The sequence below is a fragment of the Centroberyx gerrardi genome, chromosome 15 (genome assembly GCF_048128805.1).
Source record: "Centroberyx gerrardi isolate f3 chromosome 15, fCenGer3.hap1.cur.20231027, whole genome shotgun sequence".
Taxonomy (NCBI): Eukaryota; Metazoa; Chordata; class Actinopteri; order Beryciformes; family Berycidae; genus Centroberyx; species Centroberyx gerrardi.
In genome coordinates, this window is record NC_136011.1 from 15,282,405 (window position 1) to 15,304,547 (window position 22,143).

At 43.0% G+C, this 22,143-nt stretch overlaps 2 protein-coding genes across 5 annotated transcripts in view; one reads left to right on the forward strand and one right to left on the reverse strand.

Moving 5' to 3' along the window:
* The window catches only part of marchf8 (membrane-associated ring finger (C3HC4) 8), a 78,048-nt gene extending 66,368 nt beyond the window's left edge, over positions 1 to 11,680 (forward strand). For 3 of the 4 annotated variants that reach the window (XM_071914172.2, XM_071914173.2, XM_071914175.2), the window contains 4 exons: positions 2,847 to 3,027; positions 4,668 to 4,803; positions 6,169 to 6,183; positions 7,610 to 11,680. In XM_071914172.2, the coding sequence (XP_071770273.1) occupies positions 2,847 to 3,027; positions 4,668 to 4,803; positions 6,169 to 6,183; positions 7,610 to 7,914 (637 nt within the window). In that variant the 3' untranslated portion in view covers positions 7,915 to 11,680. The remainder of the gene's footprint in view (positions 1 to 2,846; positions 3,028 to 4,667; positions 4,804 to 6,168; positions 6,184 to 7,609) is intronic. The other variant, XM_071914174.2, reaches the window with a different exon arrangement.
* A 261-nt stretch (positions 11,681 to 11,941) lies between these two features.
* Positions 11,942 to 21,637, reverse strand: alox5a (arachidonate 5-lipoxygenase a). The gene is made up of 14 exons (XM_071914145.1): positions 21,281 to 21,637; positions 19,979 to 20,177; positions 19,648 to 19,729; positions 19,339 to 19,461; positions 18,537 to 18,643; positions 18,236 to 18,408; positions 17,682 to 17,828; positions 17,292 to 17,495; positions 17,106 to 17,192; positions 14,444 to 14,622; positions 13,580 to 13,701; positions 13,075 to 13,175; positions 12,643 to 12,813; positions 11,942 to 12,419 (listed from the first exon to the last, which is right to left on the reverse strand). Exons 1-14 carry the CDS (start codon positions 21,428 to 21,430, stop codon positions 12,240 to 12,242), a joined length of 2,025 nt encoding a protein of 674 aa, XP_071770246.1. The 5' UTR covers positions 21,431 to 21,637; the 3' UTR covers positions 11,942 to 12,239.
* Between the last annotated feature and the right edge of the window lie 506 nt (positions 21,638 to 22,143).

Consider the following 22,143-nt stretch of genomic DNA (forward strand, 5'->3'; position numbering starts at 1 on the left):
ATTTTAATGTTGACACACTCTTACAGCGCCACTGCCATCTTAAAATTACTGTTAAACAGGGTGTGTTTTGGCTGCTCGAGCGAGGCGAATTAAATCTAAGTTCCCTCCCATACCAAACAGTACTTGGAATGTGCCACTGTTGACACCAATACAGTCAATTTAGCTGGATATTTACAAGAGGGTGAGGGATTACACAGTCATTTTATTTAATAGGGGTATACAGGTTGCTGTGAATGACATTATTGAATCTGGTGGGCTGTATTTGTGAGATTTATAGCTTTTAGAACAGACAATCTAGGCTGTTAAAGGTATTTCTAGCATGTGAAGCCTCTGTGAATGCAAGTAAACGTATTCCTCAACAGAAGATCCCTCCAGTCTCTGCTGCTCCTGTTGCTTGCTGATCACTGTATTTCCACTGCAGCTGCATGTGGAGGTGTAGGGATTTTTCTGTGGTTATCCCTTCCTACATTTTTAAAGCGCCACATCAACATTATAGTTATTTGTCAGATCTGTGAATTTCAGTAGGCGCCAACCTTTGATATGGGCACCGCTGTCCCCGGGCTGCTTCTCGTTGAAAGAGGAATACAGTATGTGTAGGATGTGAAACCTGCAGTTCATCATCCTGTGATCCATGCAGACAAACAAACCAGCCCAGCCATAACCAATAGAAGACCCTCTCCTAGGGATGTTAATTGTGCCTCGTCTATCCCTTCATCCCTCAATCCTCTCATCCCGCTCTCTCCACCCCCTCCTGTTTTTGAGAAACAGATAAAAATGACCTATTTTGGTCCCTCCTTTGTTCACTTTGTCTTTTAATCTTGTAACGCTTTGGCCAGATCAGTGAAGTCTGGAAATAGTCATCATCCTGCTCTTTCACTCTCTAACCTGTGTGTCTGTTTGTGTGTGTGTGTGTGTGTGTGTGTGTGTGTGTGTGTGCGTGTATATGTGTGTGTGCGGGCGGGTGCGCATGTGTCTTCTCGTCTTCTTATCCTCTCCTCAACCGGGATAGAGACAATCCCATTTGAACACCCTGCTGTCTCCCTCTCCCCTTTCTTCTGCTCCCCTGTATATTCGTCTCTTCTTACCCATGCGGCATCAGAGGTGCCACCGCTCTCTGCGTCGCTCTCAGGGGAAAATATAGAAGCCCTTCGTGGTTCACGTATCTGCTGCCGTTCAAATCAGTGATCATTGGTGGAAAAATGGATGTGCAGCATAGACTGAAATAGCTGCTTGCTCCTGACGGTCCCCCCCCCCCCCCCCCCCCCCCTCCCTCTTGAAGCCTGCACCCATTTAACTATGGGGGCTCTGCTGGGAAATCATGTACACTTCATTCTACCGTACTTCTGATTTTCCTGAGTTCTTATCCCTGTCCCTTTGCAATTGCCTTGTTATTCCAGACTCCGACATCAGCCTGACCTTTAATAAAAGCTGAATGTGTGTTGTGGTGGAACAAGCAGCTGCTGGTTTTTGGGGCTTATTGTTCATTCACTGAGGACTCTGCCCCAGCCACAAGGTCAATGTCCTGACACTGAATTCTGAAATTATAATGTCCTTTGCTTCTGCTTGATGCAGGTTAGTGTGTGTGTGTGTGTGTGTGTGTGTGTGTGGTTGGATGGTATTGACTTTACTTGGAGATAATAAGTCGCTCTGTATTTTCTATTTTCACCAGTGTGTCTAATAACCCTCTCCAACTCTGTTTTTAGCCTCCCGTTATGTCCCTTATCACTGAGACACACTGCACCCCCTCCTCCCCACACACACACACACACACCTTCCCCACCCCCTCTTCTCCCACACACACACACACACACACACACACACACACACACACAGCTCTGGCTAACTTCCACATACTTCTTACTGGGAGAAGCGCATGCATACTCTGGATTCTTTCACAGTCTATCTCTGTGTCATGTGTGCACACAGACAGAACAGACAGGCACACACACACACACACACACACACACAGTCCTCCTCAGTGTGGGTGACTAATAGCTGCTGTCCTCCCACCTGCCAGAGAGTGCCAGATATGTGATCTAGAGGAGGAGAGAGGGACCACTTTGGCCCTATATTAAAAATCCGATTGGTTCCTCACTGAGAAATGCCTGTCCTCCAGTCCTCAGAGGCAGCAGAGGCCTAATTGAATGTTCCAGGTGTCTGTATCTGTGCCCGGAATATTCTGCTGAACTCTTTGCATGCACTTATGTACCTGCTTGACATAGTCATCTGCCCTCTAGTTCATCATCACAGGTGGAGGCGAATACACTGAGGTCACTGTCTCTTACAAATCATCTTATTCTTATCCTCTGACTCAAATGTATCATGGCTGATGCGACGCGTATCAGTTCTTCCAACGCTGAAGCACAGATTATTAATGCTACAAAAATGCACAGTATCGGGGATTTGCTTGATATGGATGTTTTGTTTTGTGCTGCACTCCTGCAAGAACACTGTGGATTATTTGTGAATGTCATTTTGATTTGCAAATGAAGTGCTTTGAATCAAATTAGTTAGTCCTGATTGAATTTACCCATGTGGGACATGCGACGTCTCCTGTGTTCACGTTGTTAATTTGTTTGTTTTTGTATTTGTGACACTGTGTCCTCACCCACCTCGCTCTCATTATCTGTGGCTAGTGTGGATTAGACAAGCAGTTATCTTTTGATCACCCTGTCTTGTTATTAGGGCCAACAGGAAATGATACAACTTTGTCTGAGTTTTGAGATATCTGTCAGCTTGGCCTGCAACTTCTCTCCTTTTTGATCTTCCCTCCCGTCTTCCTCTTATTACAGCTGTCTTGCCTGTAGCTTAGCGCTGACTGTGTGTGTATCCTTCGACTCCTGTAGGATTTGTCACTGTGAAGGGGATGACGAGAGTCCTCTGATCACACCATGCCACTGCACAGGGAGCCTGCGCTTCGTCCACCAGGCCTGTCTGCAGCAGTGGATCAAGAGCTCCGACACTCGCTGCTGTGAACTCTGCAAATATGAGTTCATCATGGAGACCAAGCTCAAACCGCTGCGCAAGGTAACGCTCACTCAGCATGTGTGTGTTTGTTAGGGAGGGGTCAATATGCTTATCTCACGATACGATTCGATACGCGATATGGGGTTCACGATTCGATACAACCACGATACGATGTAATAAATAAAACTTCAATCACAACAAAGTATGACCGTGCAGAATTATGTTTATGTCTGGGACACAAATGTTTCTAGCTATGGTGTTGGCTTGCTAGAATGTAAACAACAATTTAAAAATGTGTACATTCGTGAAAGTAATATAATAACGGTGGAGAGCTTGTGAAATTGTGATGGGCAAGCCGTCTCAATTGTGGTTACTACATCGGAATAAAATGTAGTTAATATCACAATTCATTTTTCTGTCCCATGATAAGTATTGTCACATTTTTGTATTGCAAAATATTGAATTTTGATATATTGTCCCATCCCTAATGTTTGTGTGTGGACCTATTCATCCACCATGGACTGAAGTGTAAATTACTGCTTGCGTTACACCGGTCAGTCCTCAGTTAATAAATTTAGACTGTGCTCCCAAGCGTCCTGACTAAGCGAGCATCACTCCTTTGTGATGAAGCTGAAAGTGCCAAAAAGCTGTCTCCATTCTGTCAGGCAGATAACACCAGCATGACACTGAGCTTTGAAGCCATTTTCAAAAGTGGAACTGGAGGGTGCGATTCATTTCAAATGGTTTAGAGACTGTACACTTCCATTAGAGGCTCTTATCAATCGCTGTGGCCTGAAGATAGCAGGACACTCTAATTAAAATTCTTCCACCCTTCATTAGCTGCACAAAAGGCCTTAAACAAATGCTTCACTGTTAATAGCCTCGGAATCCCACTGGAGGACGTTGAACTCGTTCGTGTGTGTGAGCGCACCAAAAAAAAAAAAATTGGGAGATGAGATGAGAATCTCCGTCTCGGTATGAAGTGATTATCAAAGGATGCTTGGTTGGAATGAGCATCTCAGCGTTATTGTACCGCTCACTCCCACCAAACTGACCCTGCAATCATGGCTCGATCACCCGGCCCCAGTTATTTCTTTACTCACTGAATGAGTGAGTAATGACTTTGGACTCTGTATGTCGGGGTGGGAGAGCACATACAGCTTATTCACAGTCTGAACTGATCTGTCTGATGTTGCTGGCTGTGTGTGAGTGTGCATGTGTGTGTGTGTGTGTGTTCCTTGTACTCCTGGGCTCACTCCCAGATGATGTATAATTCAGCCAGAGACAGACGGGGTGCCATGTCGAGCGAACTGGCATGGCTGGCAGGCAGCAGGGCACCTGGGCCTGTGTGATGGGCGCTGCATGTCACTTTCCCTTCTCTCTATCTTCCTCCCGCTGCCAAGAAACGCTGTGTAGCGTTGGGTCTAGATCACAGCAGCTGAATGCTCGGCATCAAATATTTAGCTCACACTTGCTCCAGAAAATGGCCAAGAGAGCCTGGTAGTCTTCGCCCATGAATCAGCCAACAGTTTAATTGCCTTAAATGTTTGTTTGTTTGTGTGCGTGTGTGTGTTTGCGTCCACGCTTCCACTTGTGTGTGTAAACGCAGTCTCCGTGCCTGTTTAACCTCCTCAAATGTCATTCCTTTCTTCTCTCCCTCTCTCTCTCCCTCTCTCCCTCTCTCTCCCTCTCTGCCGCAGTGGGAGAAGCTACAGATGACGGCGAGCGAGAGAAGGAAGATCATGTGTTCGGTCACCTTCCATGTCATCGCCATCACCTGCGTGGTTTGGTCCCTCTATGTACTCATCGACAGGACGGCGGAGGAAATCAAACAAGGTCAGCACAGGCTCACACACACACACACATATGGAAACATGTACACATATATGCGTGCACACACACACATTTAAGCATAAACTGTCAGCGTTAGACGTAGTGTTGTGGTGTCTGGTTCGTCCATCATAATGCGCTGTATCGTCACCCATTCATCCACAATCTTCAACATCCTTGAAGTCATTCATCTGTAATTTTTAATGGCAGGTCTATCTTGTATAATTGTAGTGTTACTTGAAAGGTGTGGGTATCGAGTGTGAGCTGTGTGAAGTGTTCACTTAGAATGGAGTAGAACTGTCTGAAAGTGGCTTTCAGAGCAAATGTGTACTGGGTACTGAGTTTACTGGGAGATGACTGAAGTTAGAGACACTTGTTTTTGTGTGTGTGTGTGTGTGTGTGTGTGTGTATGTGTGTTCTTGTACTTCCATCCTTGTGAAGTCCAGCTTGAGCTTTAGACCTTCGGAGTGAGGATATTTTTAAGGTCACTTTGGTCACTTCTCACTTCTCACTTCTCACTTCTTCTAGATTAGGTTTAGGATTTGGGATTAGTATTAAGATTAGAATAAGTATTAGGTTTAAATTAGTGTGAGGGATAAGGCTAAGGTTAGTTTAGGGTTAGAACTTGGGTTTAAGGTTGGATTAGGACTTTGTATAGGTTAGGGTAAGCGTTAACCTTGAAGGTTTGATCATAGTTGGCGTTAGGGGATGAATGTAGTCAGTTGAAGGTCCTCATAAGGATAGAAGTAAAAGGGTGTGTGTCTGTGTGCCTGCATGTATTTCAGTGTATGGGTTACCAGCGACCAAGCTGGTAACAGAAAATAAGAAAACAAATGGAGGAGGCGGTTTTAATCTTGAGTTATTGTAGCGTCCGCTGACAGTGCGTCTGCTGCCAGTCATTCGTCTCTGGCGTATTCGGTGCTTATGAGACGGCGTGCAGATGGAGGAGCAGGCTGTGTCTGGTTTGCCCAACCTGATGATTCAGACTTGTTAGAGTCCCTAAGGCCCGTCAGGTTCAATCACCATGGTGATGCCAAATACTTCCTCACCAGTCCTCTTTGTCCGCTGCCAAGTTGCATGAAGTCACCGTTTTTTTTGTTTTTTTTTTCCTTTCAAGTTGCTCACGAGGATTACAGCAGAGTTAGATCTAATACGTACTGAAATGTGTTCGATTGATGTGGGGATTTTCAGTCTGTGTGAATTTTTGAAGCAGATTGAATGTTGTCTTTGCATGCTGAATTGCATCATACAGTGTGAAACCGTAATATGTGTGCCTCACATTCAATTTCTACATTTTGCCTTTTTCTATCTACCAGTCTGTCTGTCTGTCTTTGGTAATACATGATACTTACACTCTCTTTACTCATGCAGCCGGAAGAATCCCAGGTAAACTTTTCACCTTTGAACCTTTAACCTTTAAATTGTGTCATTCCCTGTGCGCCTTTCTGTCAGGTGTATCCAGTTCTTTTCCAACTATACTCTGTACCCTTTTCCTTCCCTTTTCTCACTTGATTTAAATTTGATTTGTAGGATAAAAATACTACTACTTGATCCTTAAAGGCTGATTATAATTACACCTTACTGAATGTTCTGATCTAATAAATACAGAAAGTAGAGGAACACGCTGTAATTTATTTGCTGGTTTTGATTAAACCAAAAACGCACTCACTGTTTCTTAATGACTCGTGAAACATTCAACTGGCCTCATGAAGTCAGGTGTAAAGTACATGGTAACACTGTGCTGTATAAGCATAGTTCATATTTTGTTGATTAAAAGAATTCCCATCCTTTCCATCACAGTCATCAATGAATCTTTTATGCTAAAGTACCAAAGAATATGCATTTGCCATGCTGCCTGAGAATATTCAGTGTACATTATTTGCAAGGTTCAATCAATTCAAAAGCAGGTGCATGTAGTCACACATGCATTCACAGTTTTTGTATAAGAGAAAAAGGCAGCGTGGAGCGAAGTCCAATTATACAGCAGGTACTGGAGCTCTTTTTGGAGAATTTTCTTGAATGGAAAGAATAGCCGTCATTGAATTGGAGGAGTGCCTCATTCTTACTTATTTTATCATCAAGGGTAGGATTCAGTAGCCCTCAAACGTGGCCCTGTCCTGTGTTCATGTCTCCAACTGAGCGAGAGCCAACATAATAGCCAACACGATACGTTTCTTTGGCTGCAGGTGGGCTTTGTGTTTCAAAGAGGGAAGGCTTTTGATTTTTGTGTTTTTTCATTTGAAGATCCCTTTATGTTGCTCCAAGTGCCTCTTATCTTTTTGTGTTGGATGACCTCGTCTTACCTTTTGTGCTGCCTGGATGATGCTTTAGCTTGATACACATGTACCACTTATAAGTGACCCCATGCTTCAAAGTTTTTTAAACTGCAGAAATGCAGACACCGCTTACCATTAGCTTGCCCCTTAGAGAATTGCATACAATGTAATGATATCCTGTCCATTTGTCTTCCATACAATATGTATGTTACATTGTATGATAGATTTCCCCCAGCCTCATTCCTTCTTTCTTACAAACCTAAACCATACTGTAGCTCAAGGTTGAACTGATGAATGATTGACTGAAAAAGCTATGAAAGTAGCAGCAGTCTACTGAGCCATTCTTCTCCTTACTTCTGTTTCTGTGCTTGCAGTTTCACCTTTTGATCCTCTGTACTTGAATAAATGTGTTGTACATGTACTATAGACTGTAGACACATCATATTATTCTGTGGTTATTGTTTGGGCTGTGTTTTGACATGCGCACACGTTTTGTCCCCCCCTCCCCCTCTGTGCTTCTCTGTCCCGTCCCCCAGGGATCCTGGAATGGCCTTTCTGGACCAAGCTGGTGGTGGTGGCCATCGGCTTCACGGGCGGACTGGTGTTCATGTACGTGCAGTGTAAAGTCTACATCCAGCTATGGAGGAGACTCAAGGCTTACAACCGGGTCATATACGTCCAGAACCGGCCAGACACGTGTAAAAAGCTGGTGCTGGAGAAGCCGCCGCTCATGGAGCCCAGTCTGGAGAACAAGGAGACTCTGGCCCCCACCCAGTCGGACACAAACTCCTCCCAGTACACAGAGACAGAGGACTACAGTATGGAGGTGCTTCATGTCTGACCACCAACCCCCCTCAGTCCACGCCATAGGTTCTCCTACACATACACACACACACACGCACACGCAGTCGACGTAACAGTGAACAGTAGTAGTCGTGGAAATGCTCCATGACTGAGGAACGACGACCCGAACCCCCCTCCTGTGATCCCAGACTGACCCTCTGTCCCTGAAAGATTCCCTAAACTCCCCCGTCAGACAGAGACAGTCGACTTTGACTACCTATGGAGATCGTCTACTATGTCCTTTGTCCACATTCCCGCTTCCAGACCCCGTATTCCTCTCTCAATGCACTCTCCCCTCATCCCCCCCCCCCCCCCCCCCCCCCCCCCCCAGGACCGGACTATCTTTACTGACATCCTTAAATCTCTGAAGAGGCCTGGAGCATACCACCCTACACACACAAACACACACACACACACACACAAGTATACACCTCTGGGAGAGCAGGACTGAGACAAACGGACTCACAATCGGCTCCGGAGGTCTAAATGTTTCTGTTGCGTGGTTTGTTTGCTTGTCGGTTTGTTAGTTTTGTTCGTTTTACCTCCTGTGAGTCGTGGGCTAAACTACCGTGGATCAGTATGTAGCGCCGTACAGCGGATCTCTGGAACATTCCAGCTACTGCCATCTCTGCTGCTGTGGTCTGGGAGTCCGCCCGTATTTACCGCCCCAACAGCTCTGTCAGCTCCGCGCTGGTCTGGATCCGACCAGGTCTTGATCTGAACATGCATCGAAGCACTTTTTTTTTTAGTTCCCACCAATCCCCCCCCTTCCTCTATCTCCTTCTTTTCTGTAATATGAACCGAGTCGTATATGTTGTACATGGGGGAGAACGCACTCAAACAAATGTGGATTTGTTTTATATTTGACATTGCTGTCCCTCATACGCACATGCAGACAGATGTACACACCCTCCCCTGGATGACAAAAGAGGAATCAGGAAAATAATGGAATCCTACTGAAATATTCATTGCAGTTTTCAGTCAGAATGGAAAAAGTCAGTACTAAACATGACATGTGATTGCTTCTGTTTGGCTTGGGCTCCTAGCTCTTAATGCAGCATTCAGATAATGGAAACTCCAGCCACACGACTTTATCCCCCCACCGTGAACTTTCTGAAGGCTTTGAGAATGTAAACTTTTTAAAAAAACAAAAAAAAAACATTTTTTACTGGTCACGGGAAATTGCTAGATAATTTCCATGTCATGAGATCACATTGAGACCTTTTGGACATAAAAAGCATCGATCATGTTTTTTCTATCGTGCGAATGACACAGTACTTACGGTGTGATATTCCATGTGCAGTTTTTAATATGTTAATTTGTTTGCTTAATCATGGGATATGCCTTGGGAAATCCACAGCTGCCTGTCTGGTCTGCGCTCTCATTGCTCCCTCAGGCAGCGCATGCTGATCCTGATGACTTCTTCTCTCAGCAAGACCCGTTCACAATGGAAACCGCCAATGCTGATAAACACAGTCAGGCTGTAACCGCGGGCTCGGGCTGTTTACTCTGAAATGATACACAAAGACCCTGCTCAAAATAAGCTGTGGACGAAGTTTTACTCTGATGCAGGTTAGGGTGAGCAGGTTCAGCACATGTGTATCTGTCTAGTTATGTTGGCACACACTTCAACACACAGTCTCAGGTATGAGACAGACATCTGATATTTGGACATGATGACGCATCGCACCATAACCCGGTATGCGTCTTTCAGTCGAGCCAAAAGTCTCCGTTGCACTGAAAGTGTCTCGTTTCATGCCAGACTGTCACATGGGGAAGGATATCCATTTTGGTATTAAACTGGTTCATCACAAGGCAGCCGGCACGTTGCCTCTCACTGTTGATTTGACTGAAGAGCGTTCTACTCATATCTGGCCTTATGTGGTTTTGATCTGACAAATTTTTCAACTTCAGTTCACACCTCTTACTTTTCTCCATCCCTCAAATGAAGCGGAGTAACAGTATGTGGTCAGCTTTAATATTGTCAGTGCATTATTTCAGTATTTAAGATGATTTTTAAATCAGTTTAACATACGTAGGGTTTCCACAGTAGATCAAACGTATTCCTCATTAAACTGACAAACCATTTATTGTCTTATGTTTGCAATAAAAGCAATGCAAAACATAGGTTTGTTGCCTGTGAGAGATACGCATCATGAGTCAATGCTGCAGGTGCAATTGACGCACTGACTGGATCGCCACCTACTGGTCAGACGCTGAAAGTGCAGTCTGAGATGGGGAGCAGTGGATTTCTCAGGGCGATGTGTTTTGGGCTTACAGTCTGTTGTAAGTGCTTTTGTGTATGTGGGAGCACAGCAATGCCAGGCTCATGTTGAGCCTCACAGCCATTCCAGCAACACACATTTTTAAAAACTGTCTTTGATACCAGTATACTGTCCATGAACAACAGTGGTCCAGCATACCCGACAATTACTGCTCAGCGGCAGTAATAAATGAAATCAGCGTTTTGTTTAGCAAAATTGCATACTATATATTTCTGTAAATGCCCCACGGTGACTTGGGATCTGGAGTTTAATATAATTTTAAGACATAATATGAGCCGAGGGAGTTGTTGTGTGTCGAGAATCAAGTTGGATTAAGACCTAGTAATGAGAAGCTTCTCCGAAACTTCAATCCCCACGAGGCTCTGTGCAATTAGACAGATAAAAAGTGCAATTACCCTTTTGTTGTTGTTCTATTCTATAGTCATTTACTGGTGTTTAATGTCCAGGGCGTCCTCTGGGTATATGATGATTATTTCTTAATTTTGAGTTTATTTTTAAAAGAAAACAGAACACAATTTGTTCATTAAAAGACCCCTTTCAATAGTAATTTTATGCAACTTACACTTTAAATTTCTTCCCAGGCATTAGTCATTGTAATTTTCAGAAAAGCAGTTTTACTTTCTCTGTTTTGCACATATTTTTGTCATGAACACAATAGTATTATTAAAAGCTTGGCTGCCTGTCATCTCTCTCCCTTTCTGAATTGCTTGTCTAGTTCTTTGCTGTAAAAGAGTCTGGACGTTTAACCACTGCATCAAATTTCATTATTTCATGTTATCCAGATATAGACGACATGAAATAAGACAGAAGAATAGACCTGATTTATATACAATGGTTTTCTTGAGATGGAAGATTAGAGATGAACTGTAGATTTAGCTTTTCTTTTTTTCTTTTTTTTTCTATTCATAGGAGCTGGCTCCTTTAATGAACTGAGACAAGACAGAAGTTTTGATGCCATACCTGTTTTAGATCACGGCCACATGAGGACACTTTCACAATCAGATGCTGTCCTCCCTGAGAGCAGCTTTGCCCTCTTATTTTCTTCCTTTGTATTTCTGTCACTCTGGGTTGATTTCTTCATTGTTACAGTCCCACGGAGCAGGACATCGACTGAGGAGTTACTCTCAATCATTCAGCATGTGGATTCTAGGCTTAGTTGGGCTGAACAAAAACCTGAACACTTTCTGATTACAACCTATCATTCAAAATTTTTCATGTCTGGGAAAAGTGTGACTTGCATAAAGCTACAGTTGTTTACTACTGACTGGACTTGAACATATATGACTGTTCCCCTGTCTTATGATATCATTCCACATGTTTGTCTGTGAATTTAATTTGGAATAGTAACTGTAAAGAATTTGGTAAAAGTACTTATGTTTTTAAAAGAAATATTGATGTGTTTTCGATTTAATTTCCCATGTTTGAACAAAGTATGTAGAATTTAAAAAAACAACCAAATAAAAATTAAGTAAACTTTTACATCTTTGTGATTCCGGTGACTTATTGCTTCACTGTACATGAAGTGACTTATGTGTTCTTGACTACAGTGTTATCACGACAGGATTTGTCATCCACAGCAGCATCATTACAAAACACCATACTGCATCAATATTATCATTTATGTAGCAGCTAAGTGTGCTTTTATTATTGATGGTGGCTGACTTCATCTGCGTTGCTCTCTCAAGGAGAATGGAGAGAGTAAAAAATGACATACTGCAGTTATAAATGAAAACATGTTTTATTTGGCAACTGCATGCATTCATATTTCACCAATGCTCATCCGAACTGTAATTTTTTGTCGTAACGCCACTCTTAAAGCAAAGACAAGGATAAGCATTGTAGCTTTTTGTCAGCACAGATGCATTTAAATATATAGAAGCAAAAAACTAATTATCACACATGATAAAGGAATAGGTGTCAAATATTATATATTAGCATTTTTTGGACAAATCAAAAATAAGAGCAATGGAGGAACTTCTAGTAAGTAGAGACATGGTAATCCCCCCTTGAGAAGGTTTTTGATGGCTGCTCCTCTTCCTCACACAGCGACGCTGTTGGGGATCATATCAGGAGACATGTTGTAGTACGGCAGCTTCTTTCCCTCGTTCCTCCTCTTGATGGTGCTGGTTATCTCTGCCAGCTGCTTCCTGAACGTCTCCATGGCCTCCTTCACTGGCTTCTCTATAAAGTGCTCATCGGGGTACATGCCCAGGTACAGCTGAGGGAGGAAGAACAAGGGAGAAACGCCGACTGAGACGAGGAGGAAACCACATGTTCGAGTAGGGAAAAGCTTCCTGGGATATCGGAATTGCGTAGTTTGTATCAAAATTGTGATTGCATTGGCTGCTCCTTAAGACAGTACCCGGTCTGTATTTGGGTGTGTGTGTGTGTGTGTATGGATGATCGCGTGTGTATTCGGATATGGAGTGGCCTCTCTGCACCTCATTCTCCTGGTACTGGCTGAGGGCCCAGACGGCCCCCAGGTGCCAGCTGGAGCGTCCGCGGTCAGGGAGGCTCTCGATGATCAGCTTCACATCTGCCACCCCTTTCTGCGTGGGAGGGGGCTTCCGCATGGTGGACGGGGCGTTGGGGATCCAGGAACACCAGTCATACTGGAACGGACACAAAGAACAGGGGGGGGGGGGGGGGGGGATGAGCTCATACGTGCATATGAACACACACACACACGCACACACACATGCACACACACTGTTTCCTGAAATAAAAAGCCTTACTGACAGTCGGACATGTGGAGAATGCAATCCAGCCAATCTGAAACAATTTATCCATCACTACAGAGCTGACATGCTGTAATTGTAAATCAGTCGTAATATAAATGTTGAATGGCAAGTCCCCTCTTGTCTATAACCCACCTGTCCAAAGTTGACAGCCGCATGCTGGGCCGAGGCAGTGAAGATGACAACAGTCAGGTACTCTGTGAGCTCCTCGCGTGATTTCACCGACTTGGGAAACTCTGTGCAGAGAGTGCGGGCAGATGAAGCTTGTGAAAACTGACTCTTTTGCAAGGTTTATGTGTAAAGGATGCTTGCACAATGCATACAGACAGGTAATGGTGAAATGCAGGAAACGTATTTTAAACTGGCTTCAGTCAGTCACACCATTGTTACTTCCCGTCTTCACTTTCAAGCCGTCCATCTACTATGACTGAATGGGTTTGAATCTGCTCTGCTACACACATCTGTTCCCTATCGTTCCTGTCTTCGCTGCACTATCCCAATCTAATAAAATATTGAAGGAGAGCGAGCTGCGACTCTCCTTGAAAAAAGTTTACAGGTTGGTTAGGCCATTGTGTTGTTGCTTTTTTTTATGATTGGATACTATAGGTACTTTGAAAGGATTTCTGCCATGTGTACCCACCACAGTGATCGAAGTCCTGCATACCGAAGCTACACACATCTTTAACAAAGGCCTGGATCTCTTCGTCTCCCTGTACCATCTCGTCGCTGCTGTAGTAGATACGCACCACATCAGACGCAAAACTGCAAGAGAAAGAGACACAAGGATGCCAGTTACACAGAGGGAATACAACATGGAATAACTTCTCCCCCTTTCATGTTCTCTCATACTCTCTCTCACACTCACACTGGGGAGAGCAGTGTGTGTGTGTGTGTGTGTGTGTGTGTGTGTGTGTGTGTGTGGGTGGAATTGGTCCCTCACATCTCTTGTTGCACTCTAGGTCTTTGTCATTGATGTTTTCTCTCTCTCTCAAACACGCACTAACACTCACACACACTCACGCATACTGTATATCAGAGGTGGAAAGTAACTAAGTACATTTACTCAAGTACTGTACCTTTTTGAGACTCGACAATTTTGAGGTACTGGCATTTTACTTGAGTATTTCCATTTTGTGAGACTTCATACTTTTACTTCACTACATTTCAGAGGGAAATATTGTATTTTTTTACTCCACTACATTTATCTGATGGCTGTAGTTACTAGTTACTTTGCAGAATAAGGTTTTACATGCAAAACATACTATGAGCTCATAAAATATGTTGCACTGTTAGAGTTTAAACTCTACTCTACTCTAACTCTACTCTCTACATTTTACTTAAGTACATTTTGAATACAGAACTTTTACTTTTAATGAAGTATTTTTCCATTATGTATTGGTTTTGCTACTTTTACTGTTGTTTACTGGTGTTTTCTACTTTTTAGTAAAGGATTTGAGTACTTTTTCCACCTCTGCTGTATATACACACTTAGAGAGCTGCCCACCTCTTGGTGGCCTCCCACACCCTGTTGCCGTCGTCTCTGTAGAAGTAGGTGGGCAGCTCCTCCTTGATGTCCACTCCGCGGGCCTTAATGCCATCAGGGAAGCACATGGACCTGAACGTCAGCGACTTCACCGCCTTCTGAATCAGCTGCACATGACCACCGCCACCTGTTGCGTTGGCCTGGTTGAGGAGGGAGAAGAAGAAGATACAGCTGCATCATAATCACACACTTCACTCATTATGCCTCCAGCTAATGAGGGCTTTATTTGTTGGAGGAGGAGACATCAAGGTCATTAACGTCAGAACAGATGTCACACTGCCCTTCTGTCAGGCAACTGCAGTCTATTAATTAACCTCGTCTGATTCCCTTCATGTCCCTCGAGCAATTAGTTAATAACAAAATGAAGTCAAACTACCTGCTCCAGACTCTCCCTAATAACATTCCTAGTAAGGACTTCAAACAATTTGACAGGATAACAAAGATGACAGAGACTTCCTCTGTCCCAGGATGTGTCTCGCAGGTCTGCAGATCCCAGCAGAGAATGGGAGCTTTGGACTTTCTATGCTTTTGTTTTATCACTAGTCTTTTTGTGTCAGACAAATAGCAGACTGGCCACTGCCACCAGCTGTGAGACAGATGATAGACTGCTTTCCCTTTGTCCCCCTCCGCTTGTTTGTCAAGTAGACGGTCACTTGAGCTACAAGCCCACCCTTTTATATCTCATCTCCAGTTGATATGGAGGAAAGTATCTCAGATATTTAAATTAAACCCATATCCTAACTCTGAATGAAGTATTTGGTTGAACCCCAAACAATGGACAGGCAAAGTCCCCTTCTAATCGAAAGATTGGATTAATAAAGGAGTCCTAACGCTCAAAGAGCTACATGATGGGGATTACACTAAAGTCCTTCGATAGAGTAGTATAAGACTATATTTCTGGCAGTAAGGATAATTAAGACACCTCTTATGTAACATTATGGGTGCACAACACAACAGTCAAATTTACTATCATCATAAACATTAATAAATATTGTTAGCATGGGCCATGAGGCCTCACATCACTATTTAATGATCTTTCATCAATCAATCAAAATGTTAAATGCAGTAAAGGTTGCCTGGTAGAAGCATCTTAATATTTTAATCACTGAGAAAAAATGGGACCATATTTGGCGGAACAACGAAAGAATGTCAAGGAGTATTACAATCAGATTCATCCACTTAAAGGTTTTAAACCACCATTATCAATATTAGATTGGACCTTGAAGACAATGAGATATCCAGGTTCTGTAGAGACTCTTGTTCATGCACTGTGCCTCCTAAATCAGGATTAGATAGATCAGGGTGCATTAAAGAGATTTCTGGTGCAAACCTCAAACTCTGCCAATATCTGAAAGTGACCCACTGTTGTCTCTCAAACTGGATTCAGACCAGAGACACATAGTCATGAGGGCTGGCGTAGATGCAAGGGGAGGGCTTCTTTTCAACATTGGTTCACAGAACTTGGTAAAGTGGCAGCATATGAATGAGTTTCTTTTGGTATGAAGGGCATGATGGAGAAATACACATTTAAATAGGGCAAATACATAATGCATAGAGGTACCTAGGGTGCATGAAGGGCAGCACAATCTGACTGTGCCCATATAAAGATATGAATATCGAAGAGAAGATACCCTTGGTGTCTTTTTTTCTCTTTTTGTTAATCTTAAAGATGCGCTTTTCTCTCCTCTTTTTTCCCATACATATGGTTAGGTGTTCATTATTGAATGTATCGAGGGCTTGGAGCCAAAGGGGCGTAAGTGCGATTTTGGGCGAATATGAGTATTATATATCAATTGAAAAGTCTCAGTGAGATCTTTTCAGTGCCAAAAGGACACAACTGAAATCATGACCCATAAGTTTTAATTAAACAAAAACTGAAAGCCGTAACAGTAAAAGTAGGGTTTTGTTTGCTGCCAAAAGGGCGTAACTGCACTTACGCCCTTTTGACACCTAGCAAAACCCCCTTTTGACACCAAGCAAAACGCCAAAAAGGCGTATTTCACTCTTTTGCCATTTTTAAAAAAGTTAACAAATATAATTCAACTTAAACTGTAGCAGTATTGTTTTTATAGTAATGCTCAATCTGATAACACAAAAAGTTAAAATATTGTGCTTAGTATGTGGTAACAGCAGCTGATCCAAGTTTGATCAAAATTTGTTTTGGCTCTCCTGTAAAATCTACTATAACGCACTTACGCCCCTTTGGCTCCAAGCCCTCGGTATGTGCATCTTGAAGTTAAAAAAGCTTCAATGAACTGTGAGTCAGAAAAATATAGACTGGACAGCACATAGTTGATTTTCACTTTGTCTGCAGCATCAGTTTATAGTGATGTCATGCTGTGAGTAAGGTGGCCTATAAATGTATTGGAGGTATAACAAAGATTAGTGTGTTAACTCTGCTTTGTTGGACTCTTCTTGGGACTTTCTCCCGCTATGATCCTGTGCTTTTTACTCCACCCCCCTTCTTCCCACTCTGTTTTTCTCTCTCTCTTCCTATCTCTCATCTCTCTTCCTCTCTCATCGAAATTCAACAAAAACAATCTACTCAATCAGTCTCTCTCTCTCTCACTCTCCTTCTATCTCCCTGTCTCTATATTGCTCTTCTATACTTACACAAACTCACCTTGTCAAAGATGCCACACTCACAGATGAGCTGCTCTCTGGCCTTGGTGTTGATAGCGATGGTGAAGCGAATGTGTGGAATAAGTAGCTGGGAAAAAGCACATTAACCAATCAATCAACCAACCAACCAGTCAACCAACCAACCAACTAACCAAGCAACTTCTCAACCAGTAAACCACAGTATTACCTTATATACAGGGTGAACAGCGGGAAGCTGCCTGTACATGGCGATGCCAAAGACCTCTGTCATCAGATGCGTCTTGAGCAGATGTGTGACGGTCTGGTGCTGCTGGAAGTCGGCGGAGCGGACCCAGATCTTAGCCAGCAGCCAGTCATACTGTCCATCAGAGGGCAGGAAGATGGGGTTGTCCTCACCTGGAGTCTGCCCCAGCTGGAGGAGAGAAGACAGAGGACGAGAAGCAGGGAGAAGGAGGGAGAAAACAATCAAGACGAAGTGCACACAGCGGGAAGAGAGAGGGATGAGCACTGAAATGTCAATTCAAAAGAGTTAAATTTTTTTTGCCCAGAAAATAATGGTGTGACACACAGCCGCTGCTGCTCGACATTCCCACTGTACCTGTATGGCCAGAGGCAGGATCTTGTTCTGAGCGTTCTTGTAGAGAAGACAGATCGGAGCTGCCAGGTACTGCAGGGTGCACGGGTCTGTGCAGTTAGCACTGATGCCATCTAACACCTCGTAGTCTGCTATGTAGATGTTGCCTGCCTGGAGGCACAACAGTGTTTTACATGAGTATGTGTGTGTGTGTGTGTGTGTGTGTGTGTGTGTGTGTGAGAGAGAGAGAGGGGGAGGGATATCTACTTCTTTCTTTTCCTCTGAAGGCAGCTGACCATTGTGTGACTGACAAATCGTGCTGTTCTCCCACTAATTACTCCATGATACAATGGGAGAAAGACATCGAGACAATTGACTGCACACTACAAATGATTTCTTCAGTGAATATAATCTTAATCTGACCAAACACTTGAGATAGCATGTGCAAAAAGTGCTGAAAATAGCTCGAAATAAAGCTGACCTTCAATCCTTTTCCCTCATAAAGAGAAAAGGAAGGAGATAGAGAAACTCAGAAAAAGCAAAATGAAGAGACAAAACACAAAGATGACTATTTCTACCTCTATTTCCTGCTCCAGAGTCAGCTCTCGCTCCAGGCAGACAGCAACCATCTCATGAGTGACAGGGAACTTGTCTGGAAGTTTGGTGCACTTCTGGATCACTACTGGGTTGCAACCATTCAGGTACTGGTAGCCAAACATGAAGTCCTCCTTCCAGTGCTGCATCACATACTCTGGAAGATCATAACATAACATAACATAACATAACATAACATAACATAACATAACATAACATAACATAACATAACATAACATAACATAACATAACATAACATATGTAATATTCAGAGCTGAGGCTGACCTGAGATTGTGTTTTTGATTCTGACAAAGATCCTCTCAAAATCGGCAAAATCACTCCAGGAGGACTGGAACATGTGCATGAACTGGTTCACAAATAGGTTCTCTATTCTGGGGGGGATCATCATCATCATCATCATCATCATCATCATCATTATTATAAGCATCACCATCATTACCACTACCACATTCACATCAGTCACAAGGTCAAAGCATCTGAAATCTGATGTATTCCAGAGCAATATTTCAATCATCCATAGCATTAAAAAACAAGTCAAGTCCACAAAGATGCAACATTGCAACACTTCTGAAACGCTGGTTGGATATTACCATAGATCTATATCATTTGCTTCAACAGCTTGTCATTTCTGCATTTTCTCTCTCTAGTTCTGAAAAGATGACGAAAATGCAGAAATGACAAACTGTTGAAGAAAATGATAGGAGCGATGTGACAAGCAGCCGTAATGAAACATCCTGGGACAGCGGCTGCACTCTCGCATTCTGCCTTGTTCCTCTATTAATGTGCCAGCCCACAGGCCCGCATGAGGCACACATGCAAATGTCCCTGGTGATAGTGACACAATGACGCCCCTGTATTCCAGGTACTCCTGACTAGAAAAAATAGAAACATTTCATTAGGCTGGACCTCAGGACCTGCAGATGGCTCCAGGATAGCTTTACACTGAAAAAGACTTGTGAGCTTCAAGCCTCATAGTCTTCTCACTCTGTGTTGTGAACTCAGAGGCACCAGTGACACAAAGTTCACACTTCACCATAGCTGGCAGGGTGTTAAAGGGAGTACATACGCCTTGCTGTAGTTCAGTACGAAGTCCACTCCCTTCTCACTGTCAAACTGGATGTCCCGGGGCAAATCCTTGTGTCTGTTAGCATCTATACTCATAGGGATGCCTGGTTGCCACTCTTTCCATCTATAAAGGACAGCAGGGTCAGTCGTTACCATGTTCAGCATCACTATCGAATTACAAAACTGTTGCTACAACTGGTAGCCTGTAGTATTTGCAACATCTTCACCTATATTATCTGTAATAAATATGCGAATGCGTGCAAGATAGTGTATAAATATGGTCAGAATTTGTGCAAAGTGAACTTCTTGCCTGTAAGTTTTTCGTCTCGTTTCCAGCTCTTTTTGCCTGTGCTGTTTGACCAGTCTGGTCTTATCATCCTGAGGCAGGCGTGCTAAAATAGATACAACTGTTAGACAAAGTGATTAATGGGATTTGTTTGTTTGTGGGGATTTGGTGCAAATCCTGGCTGTAGGCTAACTTGTTTTTTTGTTTTTTTTGCCACAGCAGACCTAAATGGAGAAAACGCTTATTGTCATTAGTATGTGGCCAAAAACACAGAAAGAAATACATTCAGGTTGACGGATGAAAAGGAAGAGAGTGACAGTCAGTTGGGCAAACAAATGAATGAATTGATGACTACCTCGTCCGTCCCGCAGCACCACTTCCTTGTCGTCCACCAGCCAGCGGAAGCAGGGGAACTCCACATAGTCTCCAGTTGGGGTCTTGACTGTGATGTACCTGCAGTACCAGTCATCCTGCACCCAGTACTTCTTCTTCTCAATCTTCACCAGCACAATCTCACCCAGGTGCTCCCCCACAGTCACATCGTACGAGTCCACCTGCAGTCAGTCAGTGACCAAAGAGTATGTACTGTAAAAATGAGTTTTTGTTTTCTGAACCTGGTTTTTATACTCAGTTTAGTATTCAGTAGCTGTAGTGTTCTAAGTCTAGTATGATCCCCGTCAGATGGGATCAAAACCTGAAAAACAAAGCTGAGCAAGTATGAGGCGAGGCTATTTCGCATCATATATTGTAACAAAACACACTTTAGTTAGCTTATTGATCTCATCTCATTTTTTGCCTGTACTGTAGGCTATTTGTAACTTTGCACAAGACAAAATGGGACAGGACTCATTTGTTTCATTTGTTTCATTTGTTGTGTAGAAATAAAGAGGAAGTACCCTCTTTATTTCAATAATGTGTTTTAATTTAAAACACTTCCTGCATCAAATACAGGAAGCCCAGTACATTTTGTAATTTATTTTGATACTTATCTTTGATATTAAACTTTTATATTGAAGGAATATTTGTAAAAAAAAACAAACAAAAGAAAAACAACATTTTGATGTATTTTAGTCTATCTGTGATAGTGACTATTTGATCATTGCAGAATAGACTGCAGGCAGCAGTTTAACTTGCCAAGTATAATTTTACTGTTTCCTTTGCTCCCTACAAGTGACAGAAAGATTTCAACTCTCTAACTAGTCAACAATTTCTAAAATATTGAAAAGTTTCATGATTCCAAACCACTGTATGGGGGAAAAACCTGCCATCTGAAATTGATCATTCAAAATTACAGAAGATCCCAAATGAAAGAAATTACATTTTTTTAAGCAAAGACCTTAAGATAGATAATATCTTAAATATGAATTCACAATGTGCTTTACTTTCCTGCCAGGAATCATTTTGTAAGAGTAGACTCCATGTGGCGAGGATTTTGAATAAAACTCTTCAATTTATAATAGAATTAATTTTTGAGTTGCAACTCCACAGCCCCAGACCTGAGTTCTTCCTCTTTTTTTTTATTCACAATCAATATGCAACCTCAATACACACAGTGTTTATTTCTGTTGATCCTTCATTTCATCAAAAGGTAGAATTGCAGTGTATCAAGACACACAGACTTCTCATCACAGCTCTATAGGATGATAAAGTAACTTACCGCCCCCCTCTCAAAGTCATTGTACAGAGGTTTGTCCAGCAGCGTTCTCTCGCTGCACTGCTCGGTGCCCACCAGTGTTATATAGATGTAGTCGTCTGTCCCGGCGAACCACTGGCTCCCTGTGGCAATAGTCACCGTGTAGGACGGCATGGTGCGGGATGGAGAGGAGTCTGGCTGCCCAAACGCCCTCAGGAGATGGAGAGATCTGCAGCAAAGCAACTGCACCACAACCCGCTGACAGCTTTGCCCACCAAAGACGGACCAAAAGAAAGTTTTCCCTTATTGCTCAAACATTAAGACGCACTCTGGCCTGTTGCTGTGGTCGTCTCACTCAGCTGCACTTCTCTCACTGTTGTACACTTCTCCTCACTTTCCTAATCTCTCCACCTCTCTTTCACCAACACCCTTTTGTGCTGCACTGCAAACACCATGAAAATGTGTAACCAAGCGGGGGGGGGGGGTTGGGTGCAGGAGGCCAATCAAACCTCACTGCTCAGTAATATGTGAATGGCCTCCACTCCCACACTATGATTTAGGTCAGAATACAACATTGTTACACATACAACACGTCTCTGTCCTGTCCTGTCCTATCTGGATTTCCTATCAATATGATTTCCCCAAAACAGAGACACCTGGGCATGGGAAAAGGTGTCATATTCTCATGAACTGATATCGAATACATTTTCTTTTTTCTGCAAACAATAGGAGTGATAAACTTGATAAAAGCATAATGGAATGAATTCCGGTATTATGACTGACATGGGAAAGAACCAGAGAACGCCTGACTGTTTTACATCGGGCTCTCTGACTGTATTTAATGAAGTAATATATTCACGGGTGACCTGGAAATACAATACACCTAC